At 43.3% G+C, this 22627-nt stretch overlaps 1 protein-coding gene across 3 annotated transcripts in view; it reads left to right on the top strand.

Moving 5' to 3' along the window:
* Nucleotides 1–21250, top strand: part of LOC110497537 (protein Smaug homolog 1) — a 101361-nt gene extending 80111 nt beyond the window's left edge. For 2 of the 3 annotated variants that reach the window (XM_021573682.2, XM_021573684.2), the window contains 4 exons: nucleotides 2607–2829; nucleotides 4897–5023; nucleotides 7338–7421; nucleotides 16159–21250. In XM_021573682.2, the coding sequence (XP_021429357.2) occupies nucleotides 2607–2829; nucleotides 4897–5023; nucleotides 7338–7421; nucleotides 16159–16187 (463 nt within the window). In that variant the 3' untranslated portion in view covers nucleotides 16188–21250. The remainder of the gene's footprint in view (nucleotides 1–2606; nucleotides 2830–4896; nucleotides 5024–7337; nucleotides 7422–16158) is intronic. The other variant, XM_036954474.1, reaches the window with a different exon arrangement.
* The last annotated feature ends 1377 nt before the right edge of the window (nucleotides 21251–22627 follow it).

The following is a 22627-nucleotide window of genomic DNA, read 5'->3' as shown; positions in this document are numbered from 1 at the left end:
ACTCCCTGTTCACCCACGACTGCGTGGCCACGCACGCCTCCAACTCAATCATCAAGTTTGCGGACGACACAACAGTGGTAGGCTTGATTACCAACAACGACGAGACGGCCTACAGGGAGGAGGTGAGGGCCCTCGGAGTGTGGTGTCAGGAAAATAACCTCACACTCAACATCAACAAAACTAAGGAGATGATTGTGGACTTCAGGAAACAGCAGAGGGAACAGTAGTGGAGAGGGTAGCAAGTTTTAAGTTCCTCGGCATACAAATCACAGACAAACTGAATTGGTCCACTCACACAGACAGTATTGTGAAGAAGGCGCAGCAGCGCCTCTTCAACCTCAGGAGGCTGAAGAAATTCGGCTTGTCATCAAAAGCACTCACAAACTTCTACAGATGCACAATCGAGAGCATCCTGGCGGGCTGTATCCCCGCCTGGTACGGCAACTGCTCCGCCCTCAACCGTAAGGCTCTCCAGAGGGTAGTGAGGTCTGCACAACGCATCACCGGGGGCAAACTACCTGCCCTCCAGGACACCTACACCACCCGATGTTACAGAAAGGCCATAAAGATCATCAAGGACATTAACCACCTGAGCCACTGCCTGTTCACCCCGCTATCATCCAGGTGCATCAAAGCTGGGACCGAGAGACTGAAAAACAGCTTCTATCTCAAGGCCATCAGACTGTTAAACAGCCACCACTAACATTGAGTGGCTGCTGCCAACACACTGACACTGACTCAACTCCAGCCACTTTAATAATGGGAATTGATGGGAAATTATGTAAATATATCACTAGCCACTTTAAACAATGCTACCTTACATAATGTTACTTACCCTACATTATTCATCTCATATGCATACGTATATACTGTACTCTAGATCATCGACTGTATCCTTATGTAATACATGTATCACTAGCCACTTTAACTATGCCACTTTGTTTACATACTCATCTCATATGTACAGTGCCTTGCGAAAGTAAAAAAAGGTCAAAATTATTCAGCCCCCTTAAGTTAATACTTTGTAGCGCCACCTTTTGCTGCGATTACAGCTGTAAGTCGCTTGGGGTATGTCTCTATCAGTTTTGCACATCGAGAGACTGACATTTTTTCCCATTCCTCCTTGCAAAACAGCTCGAGCTCAGTGAGGTTGGAGAGCATTTGTGAACAGCAGTTTTCAGTTCTTTCCACAGATTCTCGATTGGATTCAGGTCTGGACTTTGACTTGGCCATTCTAACACCTGGATATGTTTATTTTTGAACCATTCCATTGTAGATTTTGCTTTATGTTTTGGATCATTGTCTTGTTGGAAGACAAATCTCCGTCCCAGTCTCAGGTCTTTTGCAGACTCCATCAGGTTTTCTTCCAGAATGGTCCTGTATTTGGCTCCATCCATCTTCCCATCAAGTTTAACCATCTTCCCTGTCCCTGCTGAAGAAAAGCAGGCCCAAAGCATGATGCTGCCACCACCATGTTTGACAGTGGGGATGGTGTGTTCAGCTGTGTTGCTTTTACACCAAACATAACATTTTGCATTGTTGCCAAAAAGTTCAATTTTGGTTTCATCTGACCAGAGCACCTTCTTTTTTGGTGTGTCTCCCAGGTGGCTTGTGGCAAACTTTAAACAACACTTTTTATGGATATCTTTAAGAAATGGCTTTCTTCTTGCCACTCTTCCATAAAGGCCAGATTTGTGCAATATACGACTGATTGTTGTCCTATGGACAGAGTCTCCCATCTCAGCTGTAGATCTCTGCAGTTCATCCAGAGTGATCATGGGCCTCTTGGCTGCATCTCTGATCAGTCTTCTCCTTGTATGAGCTGAAAGTTTAGAGGGACGGCCAGGTCTAGGTAGATTTGCAGTGGTCTGATACTCCTTCCATTTCAATATTATCACTTGCACAGTGCTCCTTGGGATGTTTAAAGCTTGGGAAATCTTTTTGTATCCAAATCCGGCTTTAAACTTCTTCACAACAGTATGATGCTCTCTGCGCTTTTAACGGACCTCTGAGACTATCACAGTGCAGGTGCATTTATACGGAGACTTGATTACACACAGGTGGATTGTATTTATCATCATTAGTCATTTAGGTCAACATTGGATCATTCAGAGATCCTCATTGAACTTCTGGAGAGAGTTTGCTGCACTGAAAGTAAAGGGGCTGAATAATTTTGCACGCCCAATTTTTCAGTTTTTGATTTGTTAAAAAAGTTTGAAATATCCAATAAATGTCGTTCCACTTCATGATTGTGTCCCACTTGTTGTTGATTCTTCACAAAAAAATACAGTTTTATATCTTTATGTTTGAAGCCTGAAATGTGGCAAAAGGTCGCAAAGTTCAAGGGAGGTCAAATAATGTAGCTACAGAGCTTGTTCTCGAGTGGCAATACCCCTGTTCTTGACTCATATACAACTCCACTCCGGAGATCAGGGTTCCCTGCATCCCCTGCGACCACGCTTTCTCCAACTTTCCCATCTCCTCAGTCAATCAAATTTATTTTATAAAGCCCCTTTTAAACTAGCAGTTGTCACAAAGTGCTTTACCTCCTTTTTATTTCTTAAAAAAAAAATGATGATCCAAGTGCTATTTGTCTCTCCGTGCAGCAGCAGCAGTAGCCGGGGCTTCGGCCAGTCCAACTCTCTCCCCACGGCGGGCTGCGTGGGGGGCAGCAGTAGCATGTCAGCCCGCCGGAGCCTGCGCCAGTTCCAGATGCCCTCACGGAGCTTGCCCGGCGCCAGGCTTGGCCTGCTTGGCACCGCCGGCCTCCTGGGACCCACGCCGCGCAGCGCCAGCAGCACCTCCACCGGTCTCAAGCAGGGACGACAGGTGGGGACACTCCTGACTGTAAACTTCTCCTAGGCACTTAGCCACTACCCCTAGCCTATGCAATTGATGTAGAGTTCTTCTTTTGTGATGTTACATTGCAGAGTCTCCCTTTTAGGCAGGGACGGCATATGAGGACGCCCGATCTAACCTTATCTTAGCCCCTAGCATCTGCCCACATCGGCGTCCTCAACTCAAATATTTTCACAAGTGTCCGATTAACATTAATGTGTAGTGTCTAAAGTCTGAGTTAACCTCACATTTCCAGATTTTGGCCATTCATTTAGATCTGAAAGGATTTTTAAGGTTATGTTATATTGCTGAGTAAGCCTACCTTTTTAATGGGAGGACATCCCTATCAGCTTCAATCACAATTTGGTTCACTACAGTAGTGGAAAATGGGTAGTGATATAAAGGGTATTGATACAAAGGGGACCTACATGCAGAAACAACAACGTTATTGTATTCTCATACTGAAGGGGTGCTGCGTATATGCCTATATACAGCGGGAGAAAGGAAAAAGGGAGGAAACCACTACTTGGTCAAGTGTCTGGATTCTGGAATCATCCCATCACACAGAGAAATAATCAAACTCCTAACAATACCCTCTTTCAGATCTGTCCCGAACTATCATTCCCTGTGAATTACATAGTTGTAAAGACAGTCATAGAAACAAATACAACCATAAGGGGGAAAACGCAACAGTGGAGGGAAAGAAATCACCCGCGTGTCGGGTGAAGTGGCTGGAACTTGTAGGCGGATCCCGCATTCCACAGACCCTACATCACTAGTGCTCATTGGAACAGTTCTCCACTCCACAGCAGGGATAACCTGGCACACATCTGCTATGCTCCCCTTCTGCATTTCTTTCTGCATCCTTACAATGGGAGGAAATTACAAACCGCTTCCTCCACAGTCCGCACACTTTCTCCGTCCGACCATTTTTTGGGACTAAATCAAAAAGTATGGAATGTGTGTATTAAAATAAAGGAGGGAGGAGGGGGGAGAGAGACTGGGGTGAGTCATTGTTAGGGCGGTGGTAGTGGTGGTGGTGGTGTAGGGGGAGGGGTGACGGAGAGCAGAGGGGAAAGGGAGGAGAAGGAGAGAGAGCAAGTGAGCTAGTCAGAGGCAGTGAGAACAGTGCACAGGCATTTCCTGTTTTTCCCTGGCTCTCTGTATGGGAGGGCCGGGAAAGGGGGACAGCGAGACAGAGGGAGTGGGGAGAGAGAGTGGTGGAGGGGAGTAGAGGGAGAGAGAAAGAGAAGGTTGAATGTATAATAGGCAGGTTACAGAGAGGTATCCGCACGGCTAAAGTGTCAGTAGTTTGAGGTTAAACGGGGGGAGAGAAAGGGAGAACAAGAAAAGGTTGACTTTATAATGGCTCAGTAGTTATAGGCTAGAGTGAAAACACCTGGTGTGCCCTCCCCTAGTTTTTACACACTTTTATAAAGCCACCCCCGGGTGTGTATTTAGTTATGTGATAGTCCTAATTAATACAATTTTGCAGAAATTAATGAGTCCATTTTGATCAGAGTGTAACCAAAATGTATATTGCTCATGATTGAAATTGTAAACCAAAAGGTCGGACTATTGGCCTATTAAGTCATGCTGAAGTATTGTGAAATTTCATTTTTAAATATACATTAAATTGCACTTATTGAGTGAGGTGCTCTCAGTAGTTTGTCTAATGTAGGGGCCTCAAACTGCAATTTGAGGGGGCCAAGGTGGGGGGTGGGTATTTCAAGTATCGCCAACAATGTGCAGAACTGTATATCATTATATTATTTTGCCGTCATAGGGACATTAATATATTTCCCAACATTGTCTGTTAGTGCTTAGATTTGTTGCACCAGTTTTTGGAATTGTGCCAGTTTAGACGGTCTAATGATCCAAAGATATATGACCTCTAGCCTCCTAGTGAGCACAAAACTTTGAAAAGTCGTGGTTTCAACATCTTTTCAACAAAAAAATAAGTATTTTCAACCAAGCACAACGTCTTTTAAACGTCTTGTGCTCATAGGGCTATCAGTCTGTTGTGGCTGTCTGTGTGACTATCAGTTTGTTCAACAGGGTTTATGGTTTGCCAACCCCGGAGGCAGTAATAGCATGCCCAGCCGAACCCACAGCTCAGTGCAGAGGACCCGCTCCTTGCCTGTCCACACCACGCCACACACCATGGTCATGTTTCAGCAGTCTGGTAAGAAATCACACACACACGCACACTCAGTTACACGATACATACACGTGCGCACACACACTTTGTCACACATTACTCACAGTACAAGGTAGTCCTTTCTATCTTTCTGTTCCTCTCTTTCTTTATCTTAGCCTCTCTTTCTCCCTCTTTTTTTCTTTTCCCTCTCTCCCTCCTTTTTGTATTGCCATCTCTCAATCTTTTATAAGCTCTCAGCAGCCTAACATCCTCAGTGCTACCTTCCTCTTTGTTAGCCTGGAGACAGATGCTGTAATGCCACAGGGCATTACACACACTGCTCTCATCTGCATACCAATGCAGGACAACAGCCTGAGGTAAAGATCCCATTCAAGTCCAATGTTCTGCTCTGTAATGGCTGGATCCTTAATTCTATTTTCAGCCGTAGCCGCGGGATAAACTGGACATCAATGTGACAGCGGGGATTTCCTCCTCCGGCCTGTCTTTCATAGGGAACCAAAGAGTATTCCCCCTTTTTTAGAATGGAGAGGAAGGAGGAGGGAGGGCGGTTTCAGGGGGAAAGAGGGACTGCAGCCGTATGTGAGGAAGGGAATGAGGGAAGAGTCAGTGGACTGTTACAATGAGCCTCTTTGTGTTGGGTGGCTGAGCAGCCCTGGCACCCCTTCCCTGCCTTTCTCTCTTTCCCTCCTTCGTTCTCTCCCTCCCTCCTACAGCTCTGCAGAGTCATACACACTGCACATGCACTCGGGGGTGGCTGGAGTTGGAGCCGGGCCAGAGTATGTAGCTGCCTGGAAAGCTAGGCTTGGACTCGCCCTCTCTCAATCTCTGTCTCTCTCTCTCCCCTATTTCTCAAACTGACGCTAGACAGATTAAATGATTGATTAAAACAGAGACTATACAGGGAGAATGATGGGATGAAAGTAAGGGGAGTGTGTGTGTGTGTGTGGAGGGGCCAGGATTTGAGGCCTAAAAATAGCCAGTGGCTGACTGTTCTGTCTGTCCAGCCAGTGCGACGGCAAGTGCATAACTCGGCTCTTCTCTCAACCCACAAGGGATTTTCACAGCCGCCCGGGCTGCGTTGACTCTGCTTAAGTCAGGCAGGAGCAGCTTAAGGCTAACCGATGGCCTAGATATCCCCTCGTGATAGCTAGCTAAGGAGCTCACAACTGAGCTGAGGGGGCTGCTAGGCTAACAAGTTAGCAACTTGTCTCAGACAATCGCTTCTAAGTTTGTCTTTGGGGGGGGGGGTTTGGTTGAGTTTATGGGTCCCCCTTGTGGCGGAACAGGTAACTTTGAACTTGAGAAGTACACACACACACACACTTCACTCACACATGCGCAACAAACCACCCCAATTTGAGTAACCCAAATGACTGGGTATTGTATTTAAGGGGTGTAATGTGTAGACAGTTGGTTAATTGGCGGTGTAGTGTAATCAGATTAAGCACGGCACACGCGGTGTGGTTGAATGGAGGTCATTGTTACGACGCCCGCCCCGCACAAACTGGGATTTGGAGCCCATGATAATTAATTCCTTTGTCTGCTGCCATTTTGGTGTGGTGGTGTTAGGAAAGGTTAAAGTATTGGGATTGAGACAGTTTGATGAACTTCATTTCAACTCTTTTTTTTGTGCTCAATGGGAATAGTAGACTCTGATGTGGTATTTTGTGGTTTGTAGAGGACTGTGAAAAAATGCATCATTATTTTGATTGTAAAGTCTTTGAGCTATTTTCACAGTGGTTATGTTGATGTTGGAACATTCTGGGGGTCTTTACCTGGCCTTTTTATGTATGGGTATACACACATTTATCATACTCTTTCAGTTGTTTGTTTAGCTTTTTATTTTAGCTGAGCTTTCACAGTGGTTGAGGGTACGTTGTAACATTGGTGGTGTTCTCCAGGTAGTTGGTTGTGGTTACATTGTTGTGTTGTTCTCCGGGTAGTTGGTTGTACATTGTAATGTCGCAGTGCTGTCCTGGTAGTTAGTTGTGTGTACGTTATTATAACATTGTGGTGTTGGTCTCCAGGTAGTTGGTTGTGGGTACGTTATGTTGCAGTGCTGTCCTGGTAGTTAGTTGTAATGTTGCAGTGTTCTCCGGGTAGTTGGTTATGTGTATGTTGTTGTGACATTGTGGTGGTGTTCTCCAGGTAGTTGATTGTGTGTACGTTGATGTAATGTTGCAGAATTCTCTAGGTAGTTGATTGTGTGTATGTTGATGTCATGTTGCAGAGTTCTCCTGGTATTTAGTTGTGTGTACGTTGTTGTAATTTTGCAGTGTTGTTCTCCGGGTAGTTTATTGTGTGTATGTTGTTGTAACATTGTGGTGGTGTTCTCCAGATCTCCAAGTGCCAGTGACGGAACCAGACATCAACAACCGGCTGGAGTCTCTGTGTTTGAGTATGACAGAGCATGCCCTGGGAGGTAGGAGCACCACAACCATCCATGAACACACACATTCGAATTCACACACACCAGTTAATACTGGACTTCTTAGTCAATGCACACAGTACTGTATCTGATGTACCACTTGGTTTATTCACACGTGTGCACATGCACAGAAAGAAACTTGTACGCACGCGCGCTCACTCTCTCACTCACACACACACACACACACCCTTACACCCTTTGCCCTCAGAACAGCCTTAATTCGTTGGGGCATGGACTCTGCAAGGTGTCAAAAGCATTCCACAGGAATGTTGGTTCATTTTGAGGCTAATGCTTCCCACAGTTGTCAAGTTGGCTGGATGTCCTTTGGATGGTGGATAATTCTTGATACATACGGTAAACTGTTGAGCATGAAAAATCCAGCAGCGGTGCAGTTCTTGTTACAAACGCGCCTGGCACCTACTACCATACCTTGTTCAAAGGCACTTAAGTCTTTTGTCTTGCCCATTCACCCTCTGAATGGCACACATACACGATCCTTGTCTCAAGGCTTAAAAATCCTTATTTGACCTGTCTGCTTCCCTTCATCTACACTGATTGAAGTGGATTTAACAAATGACATCAATAAGGGATCATATCTTTTACCTGGATTCACCTGGTCAGCCTATGTCATAGAAAGAGCAGGTGTTCTTAATGTTTTGTATAATCAGTGTATACATGCGCAAATAAACAGACAAAAGGTGTCAACTTTGGAATTCCCTCTATACACGCACAAACAAACAGACAAAAGGAGTGTCAACATTTGGAATTCCCTCTACCCAGAAACTGTTCAACCTCTTTTCAATTTTTGCCTAAAATGACATACCCAAATCGAACTGCCTGTAGCTCAGGCCCTGAAGCAAGGATATGCATATTCTTGATACCATTTGAAAAGGAACACTTTGATGTTTGTGGAAACGTAAATTAATGTAGGGTAAAATATAATACAAAGGAAAAAAAACATGCGTTTAAAAAAAAAATTGTACCATCTTTGAAATTAGATTAACAAGAATTTAAGTTTCTGCCAATTTCAGACATGTCTATGTCCTGGGAAATGTTTTTGTTACTTACAACTTCATGCTAATCGCATTAGCCTACGTTAGCGCAACCGTCCCGCGGGGGACCCACTGATCCTGTAGAGGTTTTAAAGGAAAAAATAAGTTACGGGTGAGTCATTTGCCAAGTCATCGGGAACATTCATATGTCTTGTCAGAATGTAACCGTAAAACTAACGAAGCCAGCAACATACAGTGAATACATCCAGAGTCTCAACTCCCCAAAGATGATGGCTTGCCTGTAGCCAGACCTGGGTTCATGTATTATTCAAAATCATTTCAAATGCTTTAGCTGTGCTTGCTTGAACCTGCAATAGAACAGGCCCTCCAGGAAGGCTAAAGCAATTGCTTGAAATATTTCAAATAGTATTTGAGCCCATGTTTGGCTGTAGCCAGGGTGTGTCTCCACAATTAATCCACACGAGGATAGAAGGGTGGAGTGGACAGGAGATGAAGGGAGATGGATAATCGCAGTAACCATTCCCATGTGAAGTGGAGTTTAGTTTTAAATAAAGGGGCTGTTTTCTCTCTCCCCGGCCTCGCCAGCACAGAGGCAGAGACAGTGGCCCTCAGTGCTCGGCGCAGAGCTAGGATGGACAAGCACCGCTTTGTGTAGGTGGACACACACATAGGCCCAGAGCAGAGGTGGTTAGCTGAGGAGTGCCAGTCCCAGACTGGACCCTTCCTCTCTACTGTAACCCTCTGCCCCTCCTTTCTCTCTCTCTCTCTCTCTATAACATACTGAATCCACAGAATATGAATTAGAACCAAAGTACTCATTGTGAATGGAATAACCCCGTGCCCTTATTTACAAATCGAGTAAATACTGTCCAATAGAAATCTGTCAGCTCTAAAAATGACCAAACTCTCTTTTAACCAATTTGACAGAAAGCTGCCAAGTAATTTCCCTAATATTGACATGCTTCCAGACGTTACCCTGTTAGGCAGTTCTGTAGATCTGAAAGGATTGGATATCCATTATGGTGAACATTTCATCAAGCCTATGACAGGGAAAGGTGGCACTATTAGCATATCTCCAGATCTCCGAAAGTGCCACAGGGGGTAAGGGTTAGGGGTTGGTGCATTGTTAACATGGGCCTACATAACTCTCCCTATTCCATTTATAGTCCACTACTTTTGACCAGTGCCGATAGAGCTCTGGTCAAAGGTATTGCACTATATAGGGAATAGGGTTCCATTTGGAATGTCATGAGACCCTCGACCACACAGGAACTCCAATAATAGTAAATTGTTGTATGTAATGCACCCTGATCCATAGGACAGGCGCATTGTCCACCCTCCCTCCCAGAAGCCTGGATGGGATGAGAGAGCCAAGCCTATGAGTTCGTAGCTTCAACCCCGCAGGGCACACACACAATGGACTGCTGAATGTAGATTTTATTTGTGTGTTTGCTCTTCAGAATGTCTATCTCTAAGCTACCCAAGAAAGGGCTGAAAATAGCCCATAATAATAAATGTAGCCTTAGAAATAAGGTTCATGAAATCAATAACTTGCTAACATCAGATAACATATATATTCGCCTTTTCTGAGACTCGTGTAGATAATTCATTTGATGATACAGCAGTGCAATACAAGGATATAACATCAATAGAAGAGACACATAAATGCTTATGGGGGAGGTGTTGCTGTATATATTCAGAGCCATATCCCTGTCATACTTAGAGAAGATCTTATGTCAAGTGTTATTGAAGTGTTGTGGTTGCAGGTTCACTTGGCATATCTAAAGCCTTTTCTTTTGTGGTGTTGCTATAGGCCACCAAGTGATAAGTCAGTATCTAAATAATAAACTCAGCAAAAAAAGAAACATCCCTTTTTCAGGACCCTGTCTTTCAAAGATAATTTGTAAAAATCCAAATAACTTCACATACAGCCTTGCGAAAGTATTCGGCCCCCTTGAACTTTGCGACCTTTTGCCACATTTCAGGCTTCAAACATAAAGATATAAAACTGTATTATTTTTTTGAAGAATCAACAACAAGTGGGACACAATCATGAAGTGGAACGACATTTATTGGATATTTCAAACTTTTTTAACAAATCAAGAACTGAAAATTTGGCCGTGCAAAATTATTCAGCCCCCTTAAGTTAATACTTTGTAGCGCCACCTTTTGCTGCGATTACAGCTGTAAGTCGCTTGGGGTATGTCTCTATCAGTTTTGCACATCGAGAGACTGACATTTTTTCCCATTCCTCCTTGCAAAACAGCTCGAGCTCAGTGAGGTTGGATGGAGAGCATTTGTGAACAGCAGTTTTCAGTTCTTTCCACAGATTCTCGATTGGATTCAGGTCTGGACTTTGACTTGGCCATTCTAACGCCTGGATATGTTTATTTTTGAACCATTCCATTGTAGATTTTGCTTTATGTTTTGGATCATTGTCTTGTTGGAAGACAAATCTCCGTCCCAGTCTCAGGTCTTTTGCAGACTCCATCAGGTTTTCTTCCAGAATGGTCCTGTATTTGGCTCCATCCATCTTCCCATCAATTTTAACCATCTTCCCTGTCCCTGCTGAAGAAAAGCAGGCCCAAACCATGATGCTGCCACCACCATGTTTGACAGTGGTAATGGTGTGTTCAGCTGTGTTGCTTTTATGCCAAACATAACGTTTTATGCCAAAAAGTTCAATTTTGGTTTCATCTGACCAGAGCACCTTCTTCCACATGTTTGGTGTGTCTCCCAGGTGGCTTGTGGCAAACTTTAAATGACACTTTTTATGGATATCTTTAAGAAATGGCTTTCTTCTTGCCACTCTTCCATAAAGGCCAGATTTGTGCAATATACGACTGATTGTTGTCCTATGGACAGAGTCTCCCACCTCAGCTGTAGATCTCTGCAGTTCATCCAGAGTGATCATGGGCCTCTTGGCTGCATCTCTGATCAGTCTTCTCCTTGTATGAGCTGAAAGTTTAGAGGGACGGCCAGGTCTTGGTAGATTTGCAGTGGTCTGATACTCCTTCCATTTCAATATTATCGCTTGCACAGTGCTCCTTGGGATGTTTAAAGCTTGGGAAATCTTTTTGTATCCAAATCCGTCTTTAAACTTCTTCACAACAGTATCTCGGACCTGCCTGGTGTGTTCCTTGTTCTTCATGATGCTCTCTGCGCTTTTAACGGACCTCTGAGACTATCACAGTGCAGGTGCATTTATACGGAGACTTGATTACACACAGGTGGATTGTATTTATCATCATTAGTCATTTAGGTCAACATTGGATCATTCAGAGATCCTCACTGAACTTCTGGAGAGAGTTTGCTGCACTGAAAGTAAAGGGGCTGAATAATTTTGCACGCCCAATTTTTCAGTTTTTGATTTGTTAAAAAAGTTTGAAATATCCAATAAATGTCGTTCCACTTCATGATTGTGTCCCACTTGTTGTTGATTCTTCACAGTTTTATATCTTTATGTTTGAAGCCTGAAATGTGGCAAAAGGTCGCAAAGTTCAAGGGGGCCGAATACTTTCGCAAGGCACTGTATCTTCATTGTAAAGGGTTAAACTCTGTTTCCCATTCTTGTTCAATGAACCATAAACAATTAATGAACTTGCACCTGTGGAACGGTCGTTAAGACACTTAACAGCTTACAGAGGGTACAATTAAGGTCATAGTTATGAAAACTTATGACACTAAAGAGGCCTTTCTACTGATTGAAAAACAACAAAGGAAAGATGCCCAGGGTCCCTGCTCATCTGCATGAACGTGCCTTGGTCATGCTGCAAGGAGGCATGAAGACTGTAGATGTGGCCAGGGCAATAAATTGCAATGTCCGTAATGTGAGATGCCTTAGACAGCGCTACAGGGAGACAGGATGGACAGCTGATCGTCCTCGTAGTGGCAGACCATGTGTAACAACACCTGCACAGGATCTGTACATCCGAGCATCACACCTGCGGGACAGGTACAGGATGACAACAACAACAACTGCCTGAGTTACACCAGGAACGCACAATCCCTCCATCAGTGCTCAGACTGTCCGCAATAGGCTGAGAGAGGCTGGACTGAGGGCTTGTTGGCCTGTTGTAGGCAGGTCCTCACCGGACATCACCGGCAACTATGTCGCCTATGGGCACAAATCCACCGTCACAGGGCCAGACAGGACTGGCAAAAAGTGCTCTTCACTGACGAGTCGTAGTCTTGTCTCACCACGGGTGATAGTCGGATTTGCGTTCATCTTCGAAGGAATGAGCGTTACACCGAGGCCTGTACTCTGGAACGGGATTGATTTGGAGGTGGAGGGTCTGTCATGGTCTGGGGCAGTGTGGCACAGCATCATCGGACTGAGCTTGTTGTCATTGCTGGCAATCTCAGCACTGTGCATTACAGGAAGACATCCTCCTCCCTCATGTGGTACCCTTCCTGCAGGAACTTGCAGGTGCCTTGGTGGAAGAGTGGGGTAACATCTCACAGCAAGAACTGGCAAATCTGGTGCAGTTCATGAGGAGGAGATGCACTGCAGTACTTAATGCAGCTGGTGGCCACATCAGATACTGATTGTTACTTTGATTTTGACCCCCTCTTTGTTCAGGGACACATTATTCCATTTCTGTTAGTCACATGTCTGTGGAACTTGTTCAGTTTATGTCTCAGTTGTTGAATCTTATGTTCATACAAATATTTACACATTTTAAGTTTGCTGAAAATAAATGCAGTTGACAGTGCAAGGATATTTATTTTTTTGCTGAGTTTGTGTGAAATGCTTGATAGTGAATAGTAAACAGAGAGGTCTGCTTTCTTGGGGACCGGAATATTGACTGGTTTTCATCAAGTTGTCTGCTCAAGAGAAAGCTTCTCACTGTAACCAGTGCCTGTAATCTGGTTCAGGTTATTAATCAACCTACCAGGATGTTTACAAACACTACAGGAACAAGATCGTCCACATGTATCGATCACATTTTTACTAATACTGTAGAACTTTGTTCTAAAGCTGTATCCGTAGTGGCTATATCCAGGAAAGCCAAAGTTCCAATAGCTGGGCCTAAAATAGTGTATAAGAGACCATACAAAATATTTTGCAGTGACTCTTATGTGGATGATGTTAAAAAAAGGTGTTGGTCTGATGTGTTTAATGAGGAGCATCCAGATGCTGCACTTGATGAATTTATGAAATTGCTTCTTCCAATTATTGTTAAACATGCACCTGTTAAGAAACTGACTGTTAAACCGGTTCAGGCTCCATGGATTGATGAGGAATTTAACAATTGTATTGTTGAAAGAGATGGGGCAAAAGGAGTGGCTAATATGTCTGGCTGCACATCTGATTGGCTTACTTACTGCAAATTGAGAAATGTGACTAAACTCAACAAAAACAAGAATAAACTATTATTTATTTTACCTCTATTCAGTCAAGAACAAATTCTTATTTTCAATGACGGCCTAGGAACAGGGGCAGAACGACAGATTTGTACCTTGTCAGCTCGGGGATTTGAACTTGCAACCTTCCGGTTACTAGTCCAACGCTCTAACCACTAGGCTACCCTGCCGCCCATTATGAAGCCAAGATCAATGATATAAAGAATTATGGAAAACAACTTGAGTAGTTTAAATGGAATTATGGGCAGAAAGACAAATTCAACTCACTCTTTAATCGAATCAGATTGCTTATTCATCACACAACCATTTGATGTTGCCACTTATTTTAATGATTACTTCATTGGCAAAGTGGGCAAACTTAGGCAGGAAATGCCAACAATAAACATACAAATGATGAAATAAAAGCATTACAAGTTTGAATTTTGTAAAGTCCGTGTGGGAGAGGTGGGAAGAGTATTGTTATCGATCAATACTGACAAACCTGGCATTGACAACTTAGATGGACAGCTACTGAGGGTGGTAGCTGACTATTGCCAGTCCTTTATGTCATATCTTTAATCTGAGCCTAGAGGAAAGTCTTTGTCCTCAGGCCTGGAGGGAAGCCAAAGTAATTCTGCTACCCAAGGGTGGTAGCGGCCTTTACTGGTTCTAACAGCAGACCTATAAGCTTGCTGCCAGCTCTTAACAAACTGTTGGAAAAAATTGTGTTTGACCAAATACAATTCTATTTCTCTGTAAACAAATTAACAACAGACTTTCAGCATGCTTATAGAGTTGGGCACTCAACATGCACTCAGCACTGACACAAATGACTGATGATTGGTTGAAAGAAATTGATAATAATAAGATTGTGGGAGCTGTGTTGTTAGATTTCAATACAGCCTTTGATATTATTGACCATAACCTGTTGTTGAAAAAACTTGTGTTATGGCTTTTCAATCTCTGCCATATTGTGGATTTAGAGCTATCTATCTAATATAACTCAAAGGGTTTTCTTTAATGGTAGCTTCTCTAATGTCAAACCTGTAAAATGTGGTGTAACGCAGGGCAGTGCTCTAGGCCCTCTACTCTTTTCACCAATGACCTGCCACTGGCATTAAACACAGCATGTGTGTCCATGTATGCTGATGATTCAACCATATACACATCAGCAACCACAGCTAATGCAGCCACTGAAACCCTTAACAAAGGGTTGCAGTCTGTTTTGGAATGGGTGGCCAGTAATAAACTGGTCTTGAACATCTCTAAAACTAAGAGCATTGTATTTGGTACAAATCATTCCTTAAGTTCTAGACCTCTGAATCTGGTAATGAATGGTGTGGCTGTTGAACAAGTTGAGAAGACTAAATTACTTGGTGTTACTTTAGATTGTAAACTGTCATGGTCAAAACATATAGATTCAATGGTTGTAAAGATGGGGAGAAGTCTGGGGGTAATAAAGAGATGCTCTGCTTTTTTGACACCACACTCCAAAAAGCAAGTTCTGCGGGCTCTAGTTTTAGTCGTGTGGTCCAGTGCTGCAAGGAAAGACCTAGTTAAAAGCTGCAGCTGGCCCAGAACAGCACATACTGCTCTTCATTGTAATCAGAGGACTGATATAAATATGCATGCCTGTCTCTCTTGGCTAAGAGTTGAGGAGAGACAGACTGCATCACTTATTTTTATGAGACATTAAATCCCAAATAGTTTGTATAGTCAACTTACAAAGTTCTGACACACACCTATCCCACCAGGCATGCCACCAGGGTACTTTTCACAGTCCCAAAATCCAGAACATAGTCAAGAAAGCGTACAGTATTATATAGAGCCCTTATTGCATGGAACTTCCTTCCATCTCATTTTGCTCAAATAAACAGCAAACCTTGTTTCAAAAAACAGATAAAGCAACACCTGGTGGCACAACGCCTCTCCCCTATTATTTGACCTAGATAGTTTGTGTGTATGTATTGATATGTAGACTACGTGTGCCTTAAAAATATGTATGTAGTTCTGTCCTTGGTGTTTTTGTCTGTTGATATTCTGTATTATATTTCATGTTTTGTGTGGACCCCAGGAAGAGTAGCTGCTGCTTTTGCAATAAAATACCAATTACCAAAATAACAATACATAGGATTTATATAGCTTGTTTCTAAGGTCCAAAGACACCTAAGTCCATTGGGCTCCGGTCAAAGGTAGTGCACTATGTTGGGAATCGGGTGTCATTTAGGACATAACCCAGGTCCTCTTTGTTTGTCCAGCTAGGCCAGATGCAACAGTTTTTTGTTTTGAAACATTCCGTCTGTATTTGTCCAGTTGTTATTCTTATTCCTATCTGATGGTTTGTCCTATGTCCCTCCCTCCTGTGTGTCTAGATGGAGTTGACCGCACATCCACCATCTGAGAGTAGGACCTGAAGGAGACCCGGGGACATCTGGTCCCACACACACCCCACACACACACACACACACACCCCACAGCCAATGGGAGAGGTCAACCGGGGTGGTTGCTGGGCTGCAAATCATGCCACGGCGAGCCAATCCGCAAAAACTGCTAACAAACGGCTAACGCAGTAGCACATTGGCATGTTACCATCACAACAAAACACGGCTACGCCCCCAGCACACTCATAAGTACCTGGGCTTCAGTGATGGATGAGAAATGCAGTGCAGACTCCTTTCCCCACCCAGTATAACTACCCACAACTGTGCCGGAGGAGTGCCCTCTGCTGGGCTGGGGGAGATATAGCAGCGCTGGGGGTCAGCATCGGCCAACAACCGATTGGCAGACCCTGGACCCAGTTGAAGGGGGAGTAGTGCATTATGGGTACTGTAGTATATCATGCTATAAGAGTCAAGACTGTAGACTTCCCTTCTCCGGCCCCAGTCCCCACACCAGTTCGCACCAGTCAGCATTTCTACCGGCCGTACCATATGACGTCTCACTGAGTCAAAAACAAACACAAGACAAGTAAGTAAATAATCAAAGTGGGACACATTGTGAGAGAAGCCTCGGCATTCATCTCACTGTTTGGGAGAGTTTTAGGGAGGAAGTTTTTCAAAAGACCCCTATGCTCTGTATAGGTGACAGAAAAAAAGCATTTTTACATGTATGTATTGTTTACATAAGATGCTACTATGGTACCGAAACATTTATACATTTCAGCTATGAATGTTATCTCTTATATTTTATTTTTTTAAATACATTTTGGGAAAGTAGTAGCATACTACCGTACTAGTCGCTTAATAGACTAACGTCCCACAGTAGCTATCATAGTTTACAACCAACATTATCATAGTTTTTTTTGCTTTTTGTTTCTTTCTTTCGCTTACCAGCAGCCAAGCTGTGTGAAAATGAAAACGCTAAAAGGAGAGCAGGATGAAGTGGAAGTGTGTAGAAGGAAAAACAGAGAAATGAGAAGAGATGGGAGGAGGGGAAATAAAAGTGGGGAGACACAGGATGGTCTGTACAAAGTGATTTAGAAGGAGAAGAGGACGTTAGTGATGATGGATCCATGTCAGAGGCAGGGACTTTGATTTGAAACGACAGGAAAATTGTGTAGTAGTAGCGTTGTGGTGAAGTTCTGGGTAAATGTTATAGACAGGCCAATATATATAATCTTTTAGAATTCTTTAATCTTTGTCCCTGCAGACTATGTATTGAAAGTTTATGCTGTTAATTTGCTTGGGCTGTGTCTGGATTTGGTAGTGAAGTTTCTTTAACAGGTGCACAACGTTGTGTGACCTATTCTCTAATTAGGGCTAGTCAGTGTGGGTCAGTAGTATTTTCTATGTGTCTCATTGTGAAATAGAATGAGGATTACATGTGTGTTTTCAGTCCAGGGTAGGTACTATAGCGTTGTATGCTATATGCTCTCATTTTACTAGGAAGTAAGAGATGGTCAAAGATGTTCTGAATCAAGGAGAAAAGATGTACACAGAGGACAGGAGAATCAGGAAGTAGCTTTGGCGGATGTAAACGAGAAGGTTGCTGGGGAGGTTTCCTTTCCCTCAAGCAGCATAGAAACACCAACCCATGAAGGGTTTAAAACTAGTTTAAATTCCCGAGAATACTCTTTTTAGTACTTAACTCCACCTAGTGGCAAAATGCAGTTAGACAGCCAGGCACTTGGAATGAGGCTTTTTGTACTTCAATTTCTTGTTTGTTTTTTTGTCTTAATATTTGTCTTAACCCTAACCCTTGGTTCATTGTTGTCTGCATGACATGCTATAAGGGTAGGTTCATGGTAAAATAAGCTCTTTAAAGCTGAATTATGCTCTGTTGTTATTAGCCACTGCCATCCTGTAAGTGGGTGTTTTGTGCATGGAAGATCACGCTAATGTATTGTGCCTGAATGGGCATCCTGATTTGGTGTGGTGTTTTGTGAAGGTTTTTGCGCAACTTTTTGGGTTAGTTTATTTTTGAATTCTTGTGTGTCTCGTTTTCTTGTTCTGCACTTGGTGTTGTGATATTTTACTACAGCTAATCAATCCATCATTAACAATGCCAATAGGTGCAGCAATAGAAATGGCAAGTATGTGCAATAAACGTTCATCAGTGGGGAGAGGCAAGTGGTTTGGAGAGGAAAGGTTAAGAGTTTTGTAGTTCAGAAAAAGGGACTTGACTTATTGTGGAGGTGAACTTGTAGTGAGATGAAACCAGCTTCATGCCAAATGCACCTCTGCCAAAGTAACTACAGCCCACTCCCAAGTGCGCATTGAACTTAAGCTCTCAGACTGAGCCATCTTGTCATAAAGTAGGGTTGACCCCAGTCAAACCTTTAATCTGTTATTGTCAAAATGTCATTGATGCTTGTAGTAATGTTTCATAGTCAGTCAAATGTCACTGCTTCACTAAAAACGCATGGCCTTAACTGGGACGGTGACAGGAAAATTCAATAAAGCATGAATTGGCATGGACCCTTTTGTGGCACGGTTTGGTTTAGTGGCAGCATTACAGTATTGGTATACTGATGCAACATGCATCAGTGGATATGTGGTAGTTAGATCCACTTGCCACTGCCACATAAATTGATACTATATTAGCAGATTCAAATTATTTATATATTTTTTTCTATTGTTGCAGAGGTGATTTATTGTATTCATTTAGATGTATTATTTAAAGTACCACATGTATTAATTTGCTATGGCTGGTGACCATAAGTACATCTCAAATATTAACATAGTTATTTTTGTTTTGAACTAAAGTATAATCGCACATTTTTATATTTAATAGTGGAGTAGAGAGACACTCTGTGTCTTGTTTGGATTCGTTTTTTTCTTCTGACTGACGGTTTGGGAACGCTTGCTATCCTGGTTGGCCAAATGTCTGAACGTGGCCACCAGCAGAACAAACAGGATAGGGGGCGACGACCCTTTTGAAATATTACCAAATAGAACAGGCCACGGTAACCTAGACTGAGATGGAGAGTCATCTGGGGTTATTTCTGTGGGATAAGGCCCTTTACTACTTTGGTACGCTTCGGCTATGAGCATCGGAGGTCCAGGGATAGCCCTTTGGGAATGGGTAACCAGTGCTTACCAAGCTAACCACCATCTGCATGGCTAGTGATGACATCACAGTGGATGGCTAAGATATGTAGCCTATCCAAAAGACTGGCAACAACTCCAGGGCAGAGGGTAGCGCATTCTACACACTCACTACTGCCCATGAGGTTATGTGTGTGTGTGAATGTAGTGTACACTACAGTATGTGCCTATGAGAGAGCGATGGAGCAGAGGGAGTAAACAGAAGAGCTGTGAATGTCATTGATATATTACTGCAACTGCGTGTGTGAAGTAGCCTGATGACAAGTGGAACGGACATTGACTCCTCCGGAAGCTGTTCACCTTGTGTAACACAAAAAAAAGGGGGTTTTATTTGTATTTTCCAAAGCGCATTGGCATGTTACCACTCTCCCCTATGAGGCTGGGATGAGAGAGATCATCTGTACACACTGCAGTATTAACAGTTAGAGGATAACCTTGATATTCCAAATATATTATTATTTAATGTTTTTTTTTTTACTGACATTTTTGTTGGTCATAGACACTCTGCACATTAGTCAAATATCGCATCATTATTCGATGGCGAGACTTTTTTTTGTAAACTCGAAGGCATCCATACTGTAACAAAAGTTCTACAGCTTTACTGTGCTCTGTTTGTTTTGTTTTTGTTATCAAAGAGCCGATGTCCTGTATTGACTGCAGGCTTACAAATATATTTGAAAAAATATTATCCTATGTTTAAGAAAAAACTCAATCTCCCAAAAAAAAGGTAATTTATATTATAGAAATGCATGAGGCTGGGAAGTCATATTTAAAATAACAAATGGCAGTGCCTTTTTTTTTACTCGACATTTACCCAAAATGTAAATGTGTTGACAGTCAAAATGGTGGCATCCTCCAAACTGCATACTAGGTCCTCTAGGACATTTTAAAATGTATCTTTTGGCGTCACGTTGTAGACAAAAACAATATGGAACACTTCTTTCTGGCCTCGTGTTGTCAGTGTATTTTTTTGTTTCTGTAGGTACTTTTCAATGCTGATATGAAGTTAGGAATTATACCTGTCTGTACAACAAACAGATGTATATGTTTTGTGTGTGTTTGCACGTGTGTGTCTTGTTGTAACTGTAAAATACTTATTCTCAAATGTACCAGAAATGCTGCGACTTGGCATGGCCCAATCAAAAGAAGGCTGTTGTTTTTCTTCCTTTGTTCAGGCATCGGAGGATGACTGCCTCTCAGCTGTATGTGTGTATTATACAGTATCAAGGGATTGTATGGTCACTATGCCCACAGTTCAGTAACACATGAGGGCTGACGTTCAGTTCAGAGAGACCTGAGGTCCACTGTACACTACATAGATCAGTATTACAACCAGTCTCTCTGTAGAGCCAGCCATTTAGAACTGGGCCAGTATTTACAAAGAGTCTGAGTAGTTGTGCTTTTTACATGCCTTCTAGATCATAATGATTAAAATTATATGGACAGGGGGGGACCTGATCCCAGAGTTACTTTTTTAATTCGGGCCCTGATGCCATGCCAAAAGCCTGTCTCAGGTTCTGTGTTCCTGTAGCTACTTGCCTCGGGCAGGGTTTGGGTCTGGCTTGTGAGAGGAAGTGTGGATGCTCATCTGTTCTAAATGGATCTATGGATCTCTTGTGTAAATGTATGTATTTTCATTTTTGTCTATGAGAGATTGTGGTTGCTGTCTATTCAGAATGGGAGCGCTGCGAGTGAGTAAGCGAAAGATACTGAATGAATCGACTGAATGCTTTGTTTTGTGGTGTCTGTGTTCAAATGCTTGACATCTTTATTATTATAACCACAGACAAAAAATGTATTAAAGAAAAACTTGTAAAATTGTCTGTGGATAAAAAGTTTTTCAAAATTCCAATGAAAGGGTCATGTCTTGTATTCTGAGAGGCCACACAATAGCAGGAGACGATTCTGGCTACTCCTCCAAAAAGCACACCAATCAGAGGAACTGAAGCACTTTCATAAAACCTGTTACCAAGAGGCAGGCTCCAGTCAAGGAGGGTACCGCCTTGTTTCACAAAACCAGCTAAAATAAAGTTGTCATCCCCCCCAAAAAAAATCCCTACACCCAAATTTTGTAACCCCAAAGCAAGTGCACACAATGTGAGGTCCGGCCACCCGACACCCTGCTCGCTCGACCCTCTCCTCCCTTCCTCAGACCATCTCTGGAGACCATCTCACTTCCCTCAACTCATCCCTTAGCACTGGCTGTGTTCCCTCTGACTTCAAAGTTGCCAGAGTCACTCCCCTCCTCAAGAAACCAACACTCGACGACTCTGACATCAGAAATTACAGACCGGTATCCCTTTTCTTTCCAAAACACTTGAGCGTGCAGTCTCTGACCAACTCTCTCGCTATCTCTCAGAACGATCTTCTTGACAAGATGGGTCACTGCTCTTCTCTGTCACGGAGACTCTCCACAGTGCCAAAGCTGACTCTCTCGTCTGTTCTCATCCTCCTAGATCTATCTGCTTCCTTCACCACTGTGAACCGTCAGATCCTCCTCTCCACCCTCTCAGGGCTGGGCGTCTCAGCCTCTGCACTCTTGGATTGCATCCTACCTGGCAGGCCACTCCTGCCAGGCATTGTGGAGAGGATCTGTGTCTGCACCACGTACTGTACTCACAACTGGTGTCCCCCAGGGCTCGTTTCTAGGCCCTTCTCTCTATACACAAAGCACAGTTCAGTCATATCCTCTATACACAAAGCACATGTTCAGTCATTACCCACCAGGTCTCTCTCATTGCTATGCGGATGAGACTCAACTACTTCTCTCCTTCCCCCATTCTGACACCCACGTGGCGACACGCATCTCTGCTTGCCTGGCAGATAACTCAGTTTGGATGTCGGCCCACCACCTCAAACTCAGCCTCGACAAGATGGAGCTGCTCTTCCGCCAGGGCAAGGCCTGCCCGCTCAAAAGACCTCTCCATCATTATTGACAAGTCCAGTGTCCCCCTCCCAGAGTACAAAGAACCTTGGCTTGACAACACCCACTCTGTTCTGCCACCTCTGGTCTCTTGGCAGCTCCCGCTCAGCCCAGTCCAAGCTCTTCTCTGTCCTGTCACCAGCTTCCCCCTGAAGCTAGGACAGCAGAGTCCCTGCCCATCATCCGAAAGCATCTGAAATAATCCCACAGCACCCCCTTCTCACCCTGGCCCTCCCTAAATAAATAATGCCTAACACTCTGCTTTTTTTCTTTTTTTTTAACCCCTTACTAGCTCTGACTTTGATAGCTATTTTGAGGAAAATGTACTTACTGTGATATATAGTTGTTCCACCTAACTATTTTAAGATGAAT

The sequence above is a fragment of the Oncorhynchus mykiss genome, chromosome 19, assembly GCF_013265735.2.
Source record: "Oncorhynchus mykiss isolate Arlee chromosome 19, USDA_OmykA_1.1, whole genome shotgun sequence".
Classification (NCBI taxonomy): domain Eukaryota; kingdom Metazoa; phylum Chordata; class Actinopteri; order Salmoniformes; family Salmonidae; genus Oncorhynchus; species Oncorhynchus mykiss.
This window is presented reverse-complemented; position numbering and strand designations above follow the sequence as displayed.